Source organism: Micropterus dolomieu, linkage group LG01 (genome assembly GCF_021292245.1).
Source record: "Micropterus dolomieu isolate WLL.071019.BEF.003 ecotype Adirondacks linkage group LG01, ASM2129224v1, whole genome shotgun sequence".
NCBI lineage: Eukaryota > Metazoa > Chordata > Actinopteri > Centrarchiformes > Centrarchidae > Micropterus > Micropterus dolomieu.
This window is the reverse complement of record NC_060150.1, coordinates 45,490,210-45,511,827: the sequence shown is the minus strand read 5'-3', so window position 1 is coordinate 45,511,827 and position 21,618 is coordinate 45,490,210. Positions and strand designations below refer to the sequence as shown.

Sequence of the window (21,618 nt, the reverse complement as noted above, 5' to 3'; positions counted from 1 at the left end):
CACATTTCAGTTCGCGTGTTTGCCAAGTTTTGTCTGCACTGAGGCGACTCCACACATACCAATCAGCCTTTTTGGCCTCTGTGTTCCAGTCTTGCATCTCATTGTCTCATTGCTGCTCATCCAAACAGCGTTTGCTGACACAAGCATGGAGACTGTGTTCATTCAGATCTCATTGTGTTGCATCTCCTTTCATAACTAAACCAAAATATCTGCATTATTATTGTTGTTTATTGATTTAATCCTGAAGCTGGACTTTGGAATGTGAAAAATCAATTAAATATTCTGTCTCTGTCATCATTGTGTCTTTAAGTTCTCCATCTGTCTCCATCAGTCCAGTGTCTAGGGAGGAGCAGGCGAGCGCTCAGGAGTTTTCACCGGTCACAGAAGGGACAGACGGCTGTCCCTTGGAGCAGCTGATGGACCTCGACAGCCACGGGCGAGGACAGCGTCAGGGTGCAGAAACGCCCCCCTACCCCAAGCTGCAGGCCGGCAGCGGGGTCGGAGACCTTAACAAGAACCTGCTGATTCAGGCGTACAGCGCTGCCTCTGAATCCTCCCAGCTCATCCACAGCGTCGGCCCGAGCAAACTGGACGTCAAGTAGCCAGGTAGAGACACTCCACCTCTCGTACCCATCAAAATCAGTTTACTCGTTCAGGCAGAATATTGTGGATAAAGTGAAAATACACTGGTGCACTGGAGAGGAAACAGCAAGACAATCCCCCAAAAGGGAATGGTTTAGCAGGTGGTGTCCACAGACAGTTGCTCTCTCTCCAGGGTGGCACATCCATAGGTTTGCTGTGTCTCTCAGCACAGTCTCAAGAGCATGGAGGAGACACCAGGAGACAGGTCGTTACACAAGGAGAGCTAGACAGGGCTGTAGAAGGGCATCAACCGGAGAGGCATATCTTTGGAGGGCTGCACAGACCTCCACGTGCTAGCCAACGGTACCCAGACTGCTGTTAGCTACCAGAATGAAATCCTCAGAGCCATTGTCAGACCTTATGCTGGGGCTGTGGGCCCTGGGTTTCTCCTCGTAGGCAGTTCCTGGATGACGAAGGCATTGATGCCATTGACTGGCCCTCACCTTCCCCAGACCTGAATCCAATAGAGAACTTCTGGGACGTTATGTATCGGTGCAGCCGATGCCTGCCAAGTAGCGCCGCAGACTGTCCAGGAGCTCACTGATTCCCTGATCCAGGTCTAGGAGGAGATCCCGAAAGACACCATCCACTGTCTCATCAGGAGCATGCCAAGAATTTGTCGGGAGTGCATAAGGGCGCATAGGGGCCGAACACACGACTGAGTCACAAATATGAGTTGGATGAAAGTCATGTTGATTCAGTGTTTTACTTTGATTTTCGGTGTGATTTTGAATCCAGCTCTCAGTCCGTTGGTGATTTTGGTTTCCATTGACCGTTGTTGCGACATATTGTTCTCAAGAATTATACAAAATACAGTAAAGATTTTGAACTTTAAACTATTTAGTTTATCAGGATCTGATGTGTGATTAAGTGTTCCCTTAATTTATTTGATATCTGATGGCATGTGACGGCCATGAACAATTTTTTGACAATTTTTACTTAATTATCTTGTTGAGCGTTTGCACAGCCACAGTCACTCTGCTGTACAGGACATAGATACACTTATGTCATAAAAGTAACAGTTTTTCGTGTTGTCTATCTCTCTTTTAGGAACTTTTGCAGGAGCTGGCAGGTTCGGTAGGAACAGGAGCCCGGAGAAACAGACCAAGAGACCATGACCTCCGTCTGCAACAACACCAATCATAATTTCCACGAGGAACAAATACTGAACAACTCATCTCACATCTGTATTACCAAAACACACAAACTCGTAACAGTAAAGCTTCTGGCCACATTTTGAGGCAGTGCAGATGGGCAATTTTGACTCTAACAAACACGACTCGCAAATAATCTGAAGTGGATTTATGACTTATGGTTATGTGACAGAAGGAAGTGGGATCAGCATTCTTGCATGTTTGAAATATAAAAAAGATTCGGAAAGTAAAACGACTGTAAACTCATGGTTTGGTTTATTTATCTGAAACTAAGGCTTGCTGAAAACTTTGTTCACGTTATAAAACTTACTGTATAGGCACGAGTTGCAGGTGGAACTAGTTCAGGGTCAATGTCAACCCAAATCCGCACACACCGACCGGCCTTTTCATTTACACATTACATATTTTTAGCATTCAAGACATCTCCAAAAATTCCCAGACATATACTGCATCTTTTTATGTCCCTTTTTTTCTTAACAAATCTCTGAAATCCGTACATCTTCTCTACACCTGTTCCTGTTAAAGCCAGTGTTGCCCAGCTGCGCTGCCACAAAATATCACTCGAGTATCACCCGCTTTAATCTCTCATCCCTGCTTTTGTAAAACTCTGTAAATAGATCTGACTGGGTGGAGGAGTCTGTCATCGTAGGGGTCAGGGAGCGGCTCTGTAGCAGTTCACCTGCCGTAAAACAGACACTGTTGTGAATCCTGTGTAGCATCTTCAGTGAGGAATAGCTAGTTGAGCTGTGTATGGTTGTAGCTGTGTACTTTAACAGTGTGTGAGAGTTTCTCTCTTTCTGTCAGTGTTTCTGATGGTTCCCGTCTGTTTATCTCACCTCTGACCTGCTCTACTGCTGACAGCGACTCCTACTTCTATAAATCCTAGTCTGCTGTAGATTCCCCTGACGCTGGAGAAAACCATCAACAACTGATACTATAACTTTGCTGTTGACCCATAACACACAGCGTCTAGCTTTGGTTTTTCTGCTGCTCGTCACTTGATTGGTGGACGTTTTGTGGAGGCGCAACAATCCGCAGCGAGGCCATGAAGAAAACCTGGGGAGGAAATAAATATGTCAAATGTCCTGTATTTTTATCTGCAGGTCAGGAAAATATTGACACAGTGTGTGTATTGTATTTGTCTGGCACTGACTGTAACCACGCTAGCTGCAGTTTATAATGTGCACTCACAGTAGTTGTGTGTTTCACTGCTCTGAAGACGCTTGTATCTCCACCTCCGCTCATCCCCCCAACTAAAATATACCTCACCAATTCAGAACAGACTCTGGTGTTAAACAGCGCTCACCACCTCACAGCTCATCACCTCTGAGGCCTTAAACCTCTGTGCAGTCAACATCTTCCCCTTAAAACAACCAGTCCTCTGTGCTTTGCCCTCAGGCTGTGTTTCATCCAGCATGCGCACTTTAACTGTTCAAAGGCCCTTTTTCCTCTAAAGAAATCCTGGAAGTAGAGAAACAAGGACTACATATTTCTTGAGCTGCACCAGATTAGACCGATCAGACAGAAGTGATGGAAAAATGGCAATTATGTGAAAGCAAGATTGGTTTGTCAGCAGGGCAAAGTATACAACTAACCCAGTGGCCAGTGTATTTATTTCATTATATTAATTTATAGATTTGATCTCCGTCATCATGTCTGGTGCCAGGTATGGCATTCGGGTTAAGAATACCAAATTCCTTAAATTTTTTGACCAGCCATCAACCAAACTCTGTAGAAATTTAAGTAAAATCACATTATATTCTATCTATTGAAATATTCTTCAGTACAGTATCTCCTTTAATTGTGTTGTGGTGGAGAAGACACAATGTTTTTTCAGTGTCATTTGTGTTTTTTGCCTAAAAATTGTCACATGTGCAACAAAACCCAAATATTTCAGATTATACAAGGAACATCACAGTCTATTATATCATTTCAACCATTCAGTTATATCTTTTCTCAGTTTTATCTCCCTACATTATGTTCTGGTGCCAAGTATGTCATTCAGGTAAAAAATTTAAATTCACTTTATGTCAATTCTTCTGAAACTGTCTAAAAATATCTGAATCAGCCTTAAGAAATACAGCGTGTATTATGTTTGTAATCGTAGAATGTAACTCGTCTTTATGCCATTTATCAACCTTCCAAATGTTCAGATATAATACTGAGGACCTGACCTCAGCGTCCTCAACACCTCCTTTATTTACGTGTATATTGAGCTCAGTTGATGCATATTCCTATATGAATCTGTTTAACTTGTGTACGACAGCAAATTTAGATTCAGGTGCAAAGAGAAAAACCTTCTTATTGGGGAAAAGCGCCTCTACTGCTCCTCCAAGGTGCCACTGTTAGGGGGAAAAGTGTTAAACCGTTGCTGCTGCAATCTTCAGCGCTTTCTTTTATGTTTTCACTGTCCTGTCGGCTTCCCTCTCTTGTCAGCTCATTATTCCTCCAGATTCTGCTGAAACTCAATGTAAGAGGATCTCCTGGGCGCCCTTGTATATGAAGTAAAAATGAAGGACATCATGTTTATCCCAATATTACTTAACTCTGTGACACTGCAGCTTGGTGGAATATATTATTGTAGATGTGGCGCATGGATAACTGCTGAAAAAGAACAATAAACTTCATCAAGCCATTTGTGTCAGTGAGCTGGAAAATAAACGAATGTACAATAATGGCAGACAGTTTGGTTGTGGAAATGAAATGAAGGGAAATGTTTAACATTCAGAACTGTATAAGATGTTTAGTCTTTGACATACAAATGACAAATCTAGTTTAGGGCTTAATGCAGCCACTTTAATTTATCATTATATCTCACTGTGTGTTGACTTTATGCTTCACTGAAATTAAACTGATCTGCAAAAGAGTGAATAATTAATTATTAAGCACAGCTGTGTTGCTTATACACACACATACAGTATATAGGTTATACAATATACTGTAAAATAGATATTCACCACTGCACAAACGTCTGCAGTTGGTCTAACCTATCATGTGATTATTTGTGATTTCTTGGCTAAAAAATATTTATTTACGCCTCCATATTATTATTATTGTGTTGTAAACTCTTGATTTGTGGTTTGGAAGCTCAGCTTTCTGACATTTGCTGTGGATTTTTAAACATTTTTGATCAAACAACCGACATCTAAATCCTGATATTTCTCTCAGTATCATCACATTTCATTATTCTGATCTATAACCTTATTTTTAGCTTAAAGTATTTTCTGTAAATCACATGACCATATAAACATATTTCTTTGACAAGTATAATGTAAATACGCTCATAATCAGAGAAAACACATTCCTGTTAAAACCTGTGAAGTATTCTGATAAACAGCAGGTTAGGTTGAGTTACTTGAAGGATATTTGGACACATAAGTGATGATAATTTGCCACAAAGTAAGAAACATTGTATGTGCGTTTACTTTTTCAGTTTATCCGTGTTTTAAGTGCTCCAAATGAGAGACGCTCATACATCCTGTTAAACAGCTGAACACACACACACAGATAAACTCACCTGAAGAGGGGAGGAGTAACGCTGACCAGGTGATCCAGGTGAGAACAGGAAGGGAACCTGATGCTGAAAGTGTTCAGTCAGTTCAGACTCCATTTTGAGTCAACAGAGCAGAAGGAGGAAAACTGAAGGGTGAGGCAGGGTGAGTGTTAATCCAACATTTTTATTATTTCACAAGTTGTGAGTGGCTGACACATTAAACCTGCAGTAACCAAGAAAACAAGCACAGATTTAAAGAAAAGTGAGTAGGTGGAGTGCTGACTGGTTTTATTAAACTTGTTCTTCTTGATTCTTGTGTTCTGAACTCACAGTCAGTGTTACTGTTTTATCTGTCAGACAGACTGAAGGCCAGAAGATGAGTGTTTGTGTGGAGGAAGAGGAGGACAGAGCAGAGTCTGCAGTATCCAGCTGTCTGTCTATGAAGAGTGACTCGTCCAAAGACTTTTCTCCAAACTTCAGTAATGACAGTAATTCATGTTTCCACACCAGTGGAAGTAGTATAAACAGAAAAAAGTCCCATTGCATGTTGTCTTAGTAAGCAGGCACAAATAGAAAACAATAATACAACCAGCATGATTGATGCAACTGTTTGTTGAGGATGTCCACAAATGTTATAAAATGAATAAAACAGAATAAAATACCACAATATAATAAAATAAGATATAGATTATAAGATTATTCAGCTGCAATGAATATCTTTTATTTACAAATAATTACAGTACTTTAAGTACGGTAAAAATAACGACTTTTTTGTCCAATAACATCTTTCATTCAACTGTTGCTGCACTGAGCTGTGATTACCAACCTGCTGCTTCTGCTGCACCATAACTTTGTTATCGTTTTCTTGTTTGATGAACTTTTGACCTACACCAAGCCCCTCAATCAAGCCACGTCCCCTGAGTTACACTACGTTAGCGCCCCTAGTGGTAGCAACCATAGACTGTATTTTTAGGGCCCGTGTATTGTGAGGTCCCTATTGAAACTGAAAGGATTATTAGGGCCCAAGCACTAACTATGCGAGGTCCTTATTGAAACCCCTAAATATACCGAAAACTCACCAAAATTCAGACGCTGCGAAAAATTTCATATTTTATGGGTTTCGCACATAGGCGTGACAAAATGGCTCGCTAGCGCCCCCTACAGAGCTGCCCCTGGACAAAGTTTCACCTACATGTACAAAATTTCTGTGGTATGTGTATCATGTCCAGACGCACAAGAAAATCTCTTGGAGCCATTGCCTAAACCAAAAAGGAAGTTGGCCATTTGGATTTAATGGTCATTTTTGGCTATTTAAACACTTTGTACTTTAACAAACTCCTCCTAGGGATTTAGTCAGACCGACTTCAGATTTGTGCTGTGCAGTCTGAACCCAATGACAATTAAAAGTTGTGCAAACGGTGAGTTTTCGTGGAACGGTGTGCCCGTGGATTATTGGCCATAAAACTGGAAGTTATTGTAACTTCAGTCTACATGCTCACATCTGCACCAGATTTGGACACATTATAAGAGTCCCGCCCTGAACACATCCATATGCCAATATTCACTCAAAGTCACAGCTCCACCTGCTGGCAACAGATAATGACACATTTTACACTATAATGTTCTACTCCAAGCAGGTTGGACATATGAGCTTCAAAACTGTCCCAGGAAAACCTGAACACATTAGTGAGGCCATGTTGTAAATCTTGAATTTTCGGTTAACGGCTTGGCAGTGGCGTGGCGACGAAGTGCCGATATCACAGTTCAGCACTCATTGACGGTAGTTTTAGGCTATTAGAAAAAGAATACTGTCAGGAAGCTAAATACAGGGATTTTGGACCACAGTAGGCAGCAAATAAGGAAGGACATTAAAGACTAGCTTCAGGAAAATGATAATGGGGAAGTGTCCCCACCAATTCTTTGGGATGCCTGTAAAGCTGTGCTGAGGGGAAAAAATATTGGATATTGTTCTAATCTAAAGACAGAGTAAATGTGGAACCCCCCCATGTTCTGTTAGTATATGTATATTCCAAAAAATAAAAAAGTGGAATCCCTGTATAATTCTATAAGCAACACATAAGCTCACATGCATTTTACATCTCCGTAACCACTAGTCCGATTGATACCAAATTTGGGTCATTTGTTCCCCATGGGTCCCTGATGACACCTGAAAAATTTGGTGCAATTCGACCTATAGGTGGCGCTGTAATCAAAACTCAAACACCATGGAAAAATCCCAATCATTTCAATGGGATTTTCAACCAGAGGACATTTTACCCCATAACTACACGCCACTACATCGCACATTCATAACCCTTATGTCTACGTGTGCGATGACGATTTCATTTTGTTAAATCGCGAAAACTGAAAACCTGTTTTAATTAACTCCTCCGAAGCCGCAAGTCCGATCGGCACCAAACTTGGCACGGAACCATCTCTGGACCAAGCCGAAAAAAGTTTGTAGAGGGAATTTTCATCCGTCAAAAAATGTCCAAATTATGAGCTGGATGTGATGTGATATCTTAGGTTTGCAACGACCACTCTACACCAAACTCGGGGACCTTATCTGCCACGCCCTCCCGACGAGCTGTCTGAACTTTGGTGTCAATATTAGGTGGCGCTATTATTTGTATATCAAATAACACCCATTGACATACATTCATTTCAGATCTCCATAACAGCAAGCCCCTTTCATTTATAACTCTGCTCATTTATTCTCAAGGGGCCCCCCGAGCCACGGTGGGGGACCCGGGTCGACTCGCGCGGCTTCCGCTTACAACTGCTTGGAGTTCTAGTTATAATTTGATATTTCTTTTACACCATTGCTCATAATAATAATAATTCATGCGTCACCTAATTTCATCATAACACAGGCCTGACTCACAAGACAGCAGTGTATATTTAATCTATCTAATATAGTGTTGGTCATACTGTACACTGATTTACTGCTTGTCCGTTTTGAATAATATAGAAGGATAAGAGCTTAAAAATTTATCGCATATTAAATCGCAATAATGGTTTAAAAAAATCACAATTACATTCAGCCCTAGCATTGACGATGTAAAGTTGTGTTATCTGTGAGTTTTCGCCGATGGCTGTGTCTGTGGCATGACGTGAATGATCAACGGTTCGCCATAAAACAGGAAGTTATTATAGCTTTAGTGTACATGCAGTCCCGTCCTGAACACATCTACATGAAAATATTCAGTCAACGTCATAGCGCCACATACTGGTAACAGGAAGTAAGCCGTTTCTGATAAAACGTGACCGCCTCACACCTCGACGCGCAACACGTGCGAGGGCCCTCCCAACGCTGCTTGCAGCTTTAATTTCTCCATTTTTTTTTTGCGAACACCTATTTATTTTAAGAAAAGTAAAGTTGGTTGTATTACTATGCATTTAAAAGGATAATAAGTAACAAAAAATAAATAAAAAGACCCAGGAAGATAAAGACATACATAAGCAAAGTGAGGCCATACATTTTTATAAGGGGAGACTGTTGTATTCTTCCCCAGTTAAATTCAAAACCTGAGTGATTCAAGAAGCATCTAAGGTATCCTCCATGAAGAATGCCCATTGATGAATTTCCAGTCCATTAATAAATCCTTTTCCTCCCAAAAAGTAGGTTGATTTTCCCTCCTTTCTCACCCCCTTATTCATAGGCCACAGTTTATGTCTGTTTTCTCTGTCTTTCTTTGTCAAATTATCCGTGAAGCACAGAACCTCTCTTTGAGGAAGTTGCTGTTCTTGGCAGGTTCTTGGCTTCCAAACTGCATCTCTGTCGCGATGAGATGAACCTGAGAATGATTCCGCAGTATTTTGGTTCATTTTGGTTTCAGTTTCCAAACTCGATGAGCAACATCTATGGCATGTGCAAGCTTTTCCTTTTCAGATAGTAGTAGCATGCTATCTCACAGAACTTGGTTTTCTAACTATTAAAGTTAATTAAGTGATATTTATAATTGTTAGCTTTTAGTTTTTTGCATTATTCTGTGTTACTTTTATTGCATGCTGGGATAAATGTAAATAAACTAAAGATGTAGGGAGGAATTAGGAACATGTTGCAGTTCACAACAGGTAAGAAAGTGTAAAGAAAAGCGGTAGGAGAAAGTAGGTGAACAAACTCAAAAGCACTGAATAGCATAGCCTCTAAATGCAGAACATTAACAGAGTGTCTAGCCAGCAGCTGGACAGAGATCTGAAGATGAACATCATTTCCAGTTTGAACTCGAAATGATGTTCATCTTCAGAAAAAAAAGATCGTGAACAGCAGGGAGTGACAGAAGACATAAGGGTAGTGACATACAAGAAAGGAAATCGTCTGGAAATGAACCTTTGACACCATTTTTACATGCCATGTGTCTGAGACTGCTAGTTTAAAAACACTTATTTAGACCACTTCCAACCTCATTTAACCTAACTAACTCAAGCTAAGCTGCCCAAAGTGACATAAAAACAAGGACATAATCAGCTCTCTTGAATGGAGACTTTTACTGTGAAGGAGGTGCAAGAAGTGTTGAGAATGTATTAATAACAAACTACAGGAATATCATTAAATGTTTAATAAGACAGTCAGATAGGAAAAGCAGTGAATTAGTGTTTATGAAAGCAGGAGAGCTGAAATAAATGGAACAATCATCTTCTTTTTAGACTGAAAGCTGAATTCAAACAGAAAAGTAACGACACATTCACTGTTCTGTGACCATCTGAGCTTCTACGTAGTGTCAAATGACAAAGTGACAAACCTGGATATTTTTCAACAACAATCAACAAATATTTTGGATCTAATGAAATGTCTTCACAGAGAGAGGAAGAGGAGTTGTGTTTCTCTGGAAGAGCAGACGTCTTTCTGTGCTTTGTTGTCAGGACGCCTGAAGGATCCAGTCTCTACCAGCTGTGGACACTGGTTCTGCAGACAGTGCACCACCTCATACTGGGACCAGACTACTTCATCAAGAGACGACTCCTGTCCCCAGTGTGGAGAAAGATCCAGAACAAGAGCTGCACTGCAGACAGCCTGTCAGAGCAGCACTGTACAAAGTAAGACTGTACATCTTAAAAATGTTACCTGCAGGGGTGGTGTTGGAGCAGTGGTTAAAACACATTAAAAAGTGCATTCAATCATCTTGATACAACCGAAATATTGCAAGAATCATGCCTGTACATCAACTTCATCAAATAAGCTGTTCACGGTTTCAAGTTCTACATTTAGTTTTTGAGTTTTCAAGCTGAATATGTGTACAGTTTATATGTCATTGCAGGGTATGGAGGAGACTACATTATGCTATATGTATACACTATTTGTTCTTATATGCATTGTTGTATTGGTAATGAAAATAATCATCACATTGTCAAATATTCATTGTTTTGTTTAGTGAGTGGTGGTCTGCAGGAGGTTTTAGATGAACATAAGATCAGTCTGAGGAGGAGATGTGAATTTGTGACTGAAGGAAGTGATGAAACAGGAAGTGGAACCCTCCTCAACATGATCTACACTGAGCTCTACATCACAGAGGGACAGAGTGAAGAGGTCAATACCCAACATGAGGTGAGGCAGCTTGAGACAGCTTCCAAGATGAAGACCCTCCATGAAACTCCAATCAAGTGCCACAATATCTTTAAAGTCTTACCTGACCAACAGAAACACATCAGAGTGGTTCTGATGAACGGAGTCGCTCCTCACGCTGCTCCATGTTTTCCATCCAACATTACAGAAGGTCACAGCAGAGAAGCTCGCTGTCTGTAAACTGTTGTTCATCTTTGACGGCCTGGATGAAAGCAGACTTTCATTGGATTTCCACAACAGTGAGGTTGTGTCTGATGTCACACAGAAGTCATCAGTCAACCTGCTGCTGACAAACCTCATCAAGGGGAATCTGCTTCCCTCGGCTCTCGTCTGGATAACTTCCCGACCTGCAGCAGCCAATCAGATCCCTCTATCATGTCTTGACAGGGTAACAGAAGTACGAGGCTTCACTGACGCCCAGAAGGAGGAGTACTTCAGGAGGAGAATCAGTGATGAAGAGCTGTCCAGCAGAATGATCTCACACATCAAGACCTCCAGGAGCCTCCACATCATGTGTCTAATCCCAGTCTTCTGCTGGATCACTGCTACAGTTCTGGAGCACATGTTGACTACAGACCAGAGAGGAGAGCTGCCCAAGACCCTGACTGACCTGTACTCACACTTCCTGCTGGTTCAGACAAAGAGGAAGAAGCAGAAGTACGATGAGGGACATGAGACGAGTCCACAGGAGCTGATGAAGGCTGATGGGAAGGTTCTTCTGAAGCTGGGGAGGCTGGCGTTTGAACATCTGGAGAAAGGAAACATCATGTTCTACCAAGAAGACCTGGAGCAGTGTGGTCTTGATGTCACAGAGGCCTCGGTGTACTCAGGAGTTTGTACAGAGATCTTCAAAAGAGAGAGTGTGATCTTCCAGAAAACAGTCTACTGCTTTGTTCATCTGAGCATTCAGGAGTTTCTGGCTGCAGTCTACATGTTCCACTGTTACACCAACAGGAACACAGAGGTACTGGAGGACTTCCTGGGAAAAAAACATTCTGATTCAACCCTGGATGACTTCCTGATGGGAGCAATGATGAAATCCCTTGAAAATAAAAATGGCCATCTTGACCTGTTTGTTCGCTTCCTTCATGGCCTCTCTCTGGAGTCCAACCAGAGACTCTTAGGAGGCCTGCTGGGTCGGACAGAGAACAGTCCAAAAATCATCCAGAGAGCCATCAACAACCTGAAGGACATAAACAATGATAAGATTGCTCCTGACAGAAGCATCAACGTCTTCCACTGTCTGACAGAGATGAATGACCACTCAGTACATCAGGAGATCCAAGAGTTCCTGAAGTCAGAGAACAGATCAGAGAAAAAAATATCTGAGATCCACTGCTCAGCTCTGGCCTACATGCTGCAGATGTCAAAAGAGGTTCTGAATGAGTTGAACCTGCAGAAGTACAACACATCAGTGGAGGGACGACAGAGACTGTCCAGCTGTGAGGAACTGCAGAAAGGCTCGGTAAATCCAGATGAGATTACAATCACTGAAAAGCTGAAGCCAACAGTACAACAGATTTACACATTACACGCATGCACTATATAAAATGTCCACACTATAACAGTTACCTAAACCAGTATTAAACCTGCTTTATTGAAATAATTCTAAATGTGTTAAACAACAAATGCCTACAAACATAATTTTTGTGTTTATATCTATCAAGTTAAATAAGTATTTTCTGTCATCTTGGGCCTGAGAATGAAACATGCAAGGACCCTTATAAAACTGAAGGACTGCTTTTTCATCTTCTTACTGCCAAAGCACATTTTTGGTGACCTAAACGTGCTCAAAAACACACTAAAATTTAAACAAGGTGGAAATTTACATTTCATATGGTTTTTGTGCATGGGTGTGGCAAAATTGCTCACTAGCACCTCCTAAAGAGCAGCTTCTGGGCCACTTTTCACCAAAATCTCTTCAGAAGTCGGCCATTTGAATCTAATAGTAATTTTTGCTTTGCTAATTTATCTATTAATCCTTTAACGAACTCCTAGAGAATTAATCTGATCAATTTAAATTTTCGCTGTGCAATATAAAAGCACTGATGATGAAAAGTTGTGCTATCTGCGAGGTTTCATCAAATATCTGTGGCCTCGAAAGTCAATGATTTGCCATAAAACAGGAAGTTGTTCACTTTGAAATGAAGCAGTGCCCCGCCTCACTCTCACGTCAAAGCATGTGTCAATGTTTACAATTTTCTTTCAGGAACAGCAATCAAGTAAACGTGTGCTCTCTCCCTCTCCTCCTGTACTCACACTTCCTGCTGGTTCAGACAAAGACAAAGAAGCAGAAGTATAATGAAAATGCTTGTGTGCTTTCAGGAACAGCAATCCAGTAAACGTGTGCTCTCTTCTCTCCTCTCCTCTCCTTTAAGTCTGTGCTAGCTTGGAGTGAATCTCTCTTATCAGACTTTTGCCTGACCCATGTTAGAGTGAAATACACCATTTATTAAGTTTGATAACTGCTGACAGGCAACAGGTTTATAAACTTGCATGCACGAAACAAAACTCAGGCATTCCAGCAACAACCTCTGTGCGTACCAGTCCAGACAATGTTTAGGCCTGATGACACTCATTTTAAAACAAGACGATGATGATCTGTGGTGATGGAACAGTGGATAAGCCTTTGGTGTGAGAGACCCGGGATCGAATACACTGTGAAATACCATAACCCCTACTTGCTCCAGAGGCATGTGTGTATGTATGTATACATATATATATACTGTATATATATACGGATATATATACGCTTTGGATAAAAGCGTCTGATAAATGAATAAATGGAATTCAATGTCTCTCAGTCACGGTACAACTTTGGATATATGCAAGATGAAAAGCAATGGATTGGCATTGACTATCAAAATAGTATTTTATACATGAAAATGTATTGAAAACCTGGGTGAAGCTAATAATATAAATACCTTGCTAGTATTGTAATCTAAAATTACAGGCACTATGCTTAAACTTGTCAGTAGAGTAGATGCTGAATCATCAGCCAGTCAGCAAGTACGAGCACAGACCCAGTAAATATGTCTTTAGCAAGTCACACAGACCGAGGAGAAGTACAGGCAGCCTCAGCCAGTACGTCCACAGCCAGAGATGTGCTGCCTTTATCATATACAAGCAGCTCAGACCCTAATGGAACAGTTGCTGCTCCAGCATATGAACCAGCAGATTGGCCCCCAGTCTTAACAGACTTCATGATTTTTCTTACCATAATGACAAGTCTGGAAGCGGTTTCCAGAGACCAACTGTTTTAAAGGAGGGAGGACTGTACTGATAGCACTGCGGTTTCAGGTGTGACCGTGCAGCAATGTTAAATTGTTTACATGGTCAAGTAAGAGGGCCCCGTAGCAGAGTTTTGCTTAGGTCCACAGGGAGGTCAGGACCAGCTCTGGATGGGGGCTTGATAAAGATCCAGCAGGAAAATTTGAGGAACTCAGTTTTTATAATGAGTCTGTTTATTGTGATTTGCTGGAACTAACGTCACATTCATCATAGCTTTCACGCAGGCTTTGAGCTTTGAGCTATTTCATATGTAGGACTGTTCTCTCTATTTTCACAATTTATACTATATATATATAATTATTGCCTGATTAGAGAGGATGTGAGGGGAGGCCATCCTACCTCTTAAAGAGCGAACAGAACATCCCCCTTTCCATCCTCATTAAATAAAAGCTGCACCTTTAAAATGAATGTTTTCTTATGTTTTGCTACATTAGAAATGAGTATGATTTATAAACAGCAATGAAGCTCACTCTCGGCCCCTCTCTCTCTGGTAGGATTTGAGTTGACTGCTAAATTCCAAAGGTACCGTCATTTGCACCGATACTGTTTTTTAAAGCTTGTACTAGTTTCTTACCTTCTCGATCTGGCAATCAGTTTGCAAATACAAACTCAAAGACAATGTATTTGCTTTCTGCACTGTGATAGAGTACCATCAACAGGGTTAATTAAGCATTAATTTGCTCAAGAACACTTCGACATGTGGACAGGCAGGGCTCAAGTTTCAAACCACAAACCTTTATGATTAATGGCTGACCAACTGAGCTACAACCACTCATGTTGATGTACTTTGTGATGCAAATTGCAGTGTATTTTTATAAAGTGTGAGATTTTATTATATTTTAAGTTTTATATTTTCTGTCATCACAGATTTTCTGACTGTGGACTCACTGAGACTCACTGTAAAGTCGTGGCCTCTGCTCTGAAGACCAACCATTCCCATGTGAGAGAGCTCGACCTGACTGGAAACAACCTGCAGGATTCAGGAGTGAAGCTGCTGTCTGCTGGACAGGAGAATCCAAATTGTAGACTGGAGACTCTGAGGTCAGTTCATGTATTTTGCTCTTGTCCAGTGTATACCTACCAAATGCAAATCCATAACAAGATGTTTTAAATTCCCTTCATTTATGTTGTTTTCAGGGTTTGTCCCAAACTAGATTCATGTGAACCATATTTCCAAAAGCAGCTGTTTGAAGTATTGTGTATGATCTGTCACCAACGACATGTGACACATCAACTTGTGATGATGCTTCCTGTCTGAAAATGATGTCACTTTGTGTTCTGACTCAGCATCCTTTCTTCTTCCCTTGTTCCTACTTACCCTCCACAAGGGAATCCCGAACCACCTCCCTTGCCAAAACGTTTACCCCTCACTTCAGACCTCTTAGCCCGCTGCATTTAGACCTTCAGATCTTGTTATCTTACTCCATATGTGGAATCCATGTTCCTACAGGCATTTTTTGGCTTCTTGCACTGCTCAGAGTTCACCGCCTCCAGCCTCCACTACCATCCGAGTATTCACACCATCATGGCCGACATTTCCATAAAATCCGCAGACACACTTTATCACCTCAAATGCAGCAAAACCAACCAGTCCGTTCTATTGCAACCCATCTACCTCTTCCAACTCAATTCTTACCTCAGTCCGTATGAAGCCATACGTCTCTACGTGGACTTGAGCCACAATTCCCCCCTAGATCCTCTGTTTGTCACAGAGACAGGAAAAGTAGCCACACGCTTCTGGTTTCACCAACACCTTTGCCAAATTTTATCCAAATCTGGAATATCCCCTGAACTGTACTCCAGGCATTCGTTCCGCATCAGAGCTGCCTCCACCGCCTCCAGGCAGGGAATCCCAGACAACATCATCAAAATCCTTGGCCTCTGGTCCTCACCAGCATATCTCACTTACATTTGCAACAATCTAAACAATATCAGAAACGACCACGCACACCTTTCCACCTAAAGTTTTTTTGGGGGGTTTCCGCACGTCCGCCGATGAAGAGACTGCTCCCCCACTCAGAGTCTCGACTAAAAAAGAAGTACAAAAGCTTTAAAGATTCATGATTGAAAAAAATAAAAGTCCATAAACTACATCTCCCACAATGCATGTCGATTTTCTGACCTGGGAAGTGACGGCATCCCGCCACTAGATGTTTCCACACCCACTACGGTAGTTTACAAACAATCCCTAAATGTCAAAGACAGGAAAAATTGATGCAGAAGGAATGAATGGAGGGAAAGTGAATAAATTTTTGTGCTTCAAGGAGAAAACCCGGTAGGCCAGGTCTATATCTTTTGTGTTATGAGGCAGTATCAGTGATGAAGGATCAACGTTAGTTAAGGCTCGTGCAGACTACACGACTTGCCGTCTTGTGTCGTTGTGGCGTTCACACTACGTGACTGATCGATGACAGAGGGCCACACTCTACACGAGCTGACAATGACTCTGTCACCCGACGCTGGTCTCCAAACCACGTTTTGTCAAGAAAAGACACGTGAAATGTGAAACGGGAAATGACGTGAACCTACAGACAAAACAGCTGTTGTTTGTTATTATAAAGACAGCAATTATAAAGACTAAGAATATGGGTGAAAGAATAGATTCACACATGCAGGTGGCAGGGATTGTCTGAGCTACAGAGAGAGCTGGAGGGGAGTGAAATGTGTTTTGCAGTGAAAAAGTAGCTGCCTGCTCTGCCAGCTGCCTGCTCTCATTGGCTGGATGTCGAGTACATCTGCTTTTATCTAGGGCTTTATATTGGAAAACACACAAAAGATTAGAGTAACAACATGTCTGATTTGATAATTATTTCAGACTGGCCAGAGATCAGCAGCATGTTATTAATCTATGTTGACATAAAGGTGTATGAATGTTGTGCTGACATTTGGATGATGTCTTTATAAGTCTGACATTATGATGATCCACAATAACAAAATGACAAAGTACCTCTACTCATTTTAGGGAAAAGCTCATTAATTGGGACATAGTAATATTAAGCCACACATTTAAAACCTGAACACATCTGATTGGATTATAAATGGACCCTATCATTTATTCCTTATTCAGATTTAGTCGCTGCAGTTTGTCAGAGATCAACTGTGCTTCTCTGGCCTCAGCTCTGAAGTCCAACCCCTCCCATCTGTGAGATCTGGACCTGGGTAACAACAAGCTGCAGGATTCAGGAGTGAAGCTGCTGTGTGATTTTCTGGGGAGTCCACATTGTATACTGGAGGTCAGACACCATTTTTTCTTTCTGTGATTAATTTATGTTAAAGTTGTGGTGACACTAAACTGCAGACATCAGGCTGATATACTGATCCACACCGAGTATCTTAGTGTTAAAGTCTATTTTCTTTTTTAATGGTTTAGACAATTGTGTGTAGCAGAGTAACATAAAGCTTAACACTTAAATCATTAAATATTACAAGAAAAATCTCCATCCTTTATAAGTATGTCAATTTTGAAATGTAGTGAAGCACAGTGCATGTTTTGTATCCTAAAAAACATGCACTCTTTTTGTAATGTATTTGTAATGACTTGTAGGCCAGCAGCTGTCAAAAGCCCAGTACTTCCTGTTTAGTGAAGTAAATGTATAAAGTAGAATGACATTTAAATATTCAAGTAACGGACATGTGCCTCAAATTTGTACGTACAGTCAATGAGTAAATGTACTCAATTACTTTCCACCAATGATTATTACTACTTACTGTAACCATCACTACTGTAATTACTTCTAATACAATGATTACTACTCACCCAGTGTAAATCTAGACATGGAAAGTAACTTAGTAAAGTACATTTACGCAAGTACTACACTAGTACCGAACTACAGTATTAGACATTTTAGAGGAATACATTACCCAACAACCTCTAGCCTTTTAGTTACTCTGCAGGTTTAGATTTTACAAATAACACATGGGATCAACAAATAAAATATGTTTTCATTTTTACAGATAACAGATTTTTACATAACCAAAGAAATTGTACACAATATGACACAATAAAATAAGGTGTATATACAGTATGTAATAAAAATTATTTGGATTATATTCACAGGAAGTATAAAACATGTTACATGTGTCTATTAAAAGTAAAAAATAAACACTCAAATTTAAGGGAAATGACTTTATTCTTTAATTTTGGTTTGCTGGAAAAACATTGAATAAATAATTCAATGACTAACACATTTGAGTTCTCTGACTACATACAGATTTAAAATTAAGCATTAAGCATTTTTACTGTATCATTGTTGAGATTTTGCAAAGTACTGCAGTTGTACATTGAAATACCTTCCTTTCTGATAGGAAGTCTTCTTGAGGTGCTTTAAAAACACATTATGCCAAACTTTCTGACAATGACTGATAGATTTGAGTTGTGGAGAACTACATAGAAATTAAATAAAATGAAACATTTACAAATGTAGAATAAAATATAAGTCCAACATTTCACTTTTAAATAGCTTAAAGTGTGGCATCTAAGGTGCTGTAAAAACACATTTCTCCATCATTTCGCCCTTAGAGACACCTTTGGATATAAAGGCAATTACTTTAGCATTAATGAAAACTAAATTAATGCTTACAATCAATCTAATTCAGCTGTCACATACATTTCTCTAGGTACAGCAAATCCAGAATAAAGAACACTGGCACAGGGGCTGATAATATGCAATGAATGAATGAAAGCCAAAAACTCAATCAATTAGTCAGTGGACGTGGTTTTTGATTGAAAGTTTGGTTGGAAGTAACAGAAATTACATGCGGTAAACAATAAATGACAGTTGGCCGTGAAAGATGAATGGTAAATCAAGTTTACCACATAAGTTGTAAATATATTACTCTGTTTTTCAATTCATCTAAATTTTTACTTCATTTTTTTCAATTCGTATGCATTTTCATCACCTCAATTTAATTATTTACTTTTTGAGTATGTGGAAGGGGAGGTAGTTGACGTAGACGCTGCAGTCTGATATCAGCAGCAGAAGAGGACAGAGAGGACTAATGGTGCCACGGGACTGTTTTTCCTCTAAATATTGGTGCTAGAAAAAGAAGGAGAATAAAGAGTTGCAAATAAGTTGCCTATCTGTTACTGTGTTGGACAGTAAAATCTTTCAGTCATTTTAGTAAAGTACAATTAGCCCCTTGAGGCACATGGTAAATGGATGGAAATGTAGGAACTACCCTCTATTTCACCTTTTTTTAGTGTAGTTAAAACACCATTTGAACATGATGCTGAGGTGTATGTGTGAAGAAATGTATATGAATCTGATGTGTATGTGAGTTTCAGTGTTGTGGTGCACTCAGCCTGATGGATTTTTAAATATACTGAGCAGGAGGTTGTTGTTGTGGCATTAATTGACTACTTGGGTTCACTGTTATTGGATATGAGACCTGTTGTGGTGTCATCAGTGTGACACATGCAACTGTTTTAGTATAGAGAGATGAAAGGTTGTTCACCTCAAACCTCTCCTGTCTGTTCAGGTCAAGAGAGAAGCTCATAAACACATCATGTTAACGTGTTCCCCTGTGCATACACTCGGTTTTTCAATTCAGTTCAGTTCAGCTTTATTGGCATGAATGTCAAACAACAATATTGCCAAAGCTCAAAAACATAATTAACAAAAGAACAATTCCCCACATGGAAAGAACCTATATGAGGATATATGCGCATATATGAAACCTATATGCAGTTTATATACACATATATGCTGCATATATACAGCATATATGCACATATATGATAATATATATGCTGCATATATGCGTATATATGCAGCATATAGGCAAAATTGAGGTGCATATACAGGCCATATAGGTTTTATTGGTTATATTGCTTCTTTATATCCATATATATATATATAAGCCCTATATGTGGATGCAAGAAATGTCTCCTATATAGCTCATGACAGGATCTGGTCATTTTGTAGATCATGTCTCACTTTGGCAACTGTCATACATGATGCCTAGCTCATATTTTCTATTATCAAGGCAATAACTAAGAACTAAAAGAAAATTATGCAAGGACTTATGTATGTGCGAACAAGTGAAATTGCTATCACATGTAATTGGCATGTTATGGAATTTAACAATTAAGTGAGAGGAGATGGAAAGCTATGATGTCTACATGTTTTCCTGAAACATTTACAAGGTCAATTCTTTCTTGTATAAAGATAGTGGAAAAGAAGGAAATGTATAACAAAATGGTTTGTTGTTTTTTTATTTTGTCAATCAAGCCTTTTTTCCCCCCAATTTCAAGTCACTTCCAGACTCACATTACAGCTCATACACATCCACACATTCACCGTTACATCCACCAAATGCAATGCAAAATGCAGTGTTTTCTGTATTGTCTTAATGCAGTTTCTAAATTAATTTGGCTGAAAGGTCATTAGTCTAAATGTAGCAAAAAAAAACTAAAAAAAACCAAAAGTACATAGAACATACATTCAAGTAATCATCATCATCCCACATCTATCTGAGCATTTCACTGTGGTTAATGAATTTGAAGACAATGTCAACATTTCTGTTCAGTTTTTTGTCTTATTTTTGTTCTTGTACTATTTGATTGTTCTTAAGTTAATAAATTGTAGCAGATCTCGGCTACGTAAAATTTTAATACAGTTATGAAAATTAATATTTCCGGGAATACCAATTTTAATACAGTTATGAAGATTAATATTTCCGGGAATATCAATTTATACCTCGAAATTAGGAGCACCACCTAAAGATTTGCTTGTCCGCCCAAGGCTTTAGGTCCTTGAGTATAGCCTGAGAATTATACAGAGTTCGGTTAATTCATTAGTTGTTATTCTGAAATCGTAAGGTCAATCAGTCAGTCTCAGATCTGAGCGTAAGTTCTGTGTATAGGGACTCTAGATTCTGAATAACACACACACATACATCGCTGTGCTCAAAGTGAATTTATTAACTAACAGAGTACAATAGTGGGTAAATGTGGTGATATTACAGGGATAACAGTCAGTATGACAATAAGGAGGTACTAAAACAGGGTAGCCTATGTAAGGTTCGATTGAATTTCAGTTTATATTGTAGAGGGAGAGAATTCTACCAGTATGAGGGAACGAATGACCAAAATTGGATTGCAGATTTAATTTGTCTAATCTAAGGGTTATTAACTGTGGATAGAGCCCATAGAACACCAACGAGTCACAGAGTGTTGTTTGTTTTGGCCTACCGTTGCCGCAGGTCCCGTGGCGAGGCTCGACTGCCGGTTGGCTCGGGAAGTCGGTTCTGGCCCGACCCCAGTGGCGTTTTCAAGTTGGGTTGAAACCGGTGGATTGGTTCCGGAGTCCTCTTGTGGGAAGCGCTTGCAGCAACGGGGCTGTCAGCCAAGGCTTTTGCTCTGATCTCAGTTCGTTTGGTGTCGCTATAGGGCCCACTCAGGGTTCTGTCGTCAGAGCCGTGGTTTCATTTATTCAAGGCCATAAATGAAGGCTTCTGAGTTTCTGGTCCAA

At 40.1% G+C, this 21,618-nt stretch overlaps 1 protein-coding gene and 1 pseudogene across 1 annotated transcript in view; both read left to right on the top strand.

Annotated features, from left to right (window-relative positions):
* The window catches only part of map7d2b (MAP7 domain containing 2b), a 31,393-nt gene extending 26,962 nt beyond the window's left edge, over positions 1-4,431 (top strand). The window contains exons 16-17 of the mRNA XM_046043994.1: positions 332-606; positions 1,693-4,431. Coding sequence (XP_045899950.1) covers positions 332-602 — 271 coding nt within the window. The 3' untranslated portion in view covers positions 603-606; positions 1,693-4,431. The remainder of the gene's footprint in view (positions 1-331; positions 607-1,692) is intronic.
* Positions 3,449-21,618, top strand: part of LOC123983317 — a 21,816-nt pseudogene continuing 3,646 nt past the window's right edge.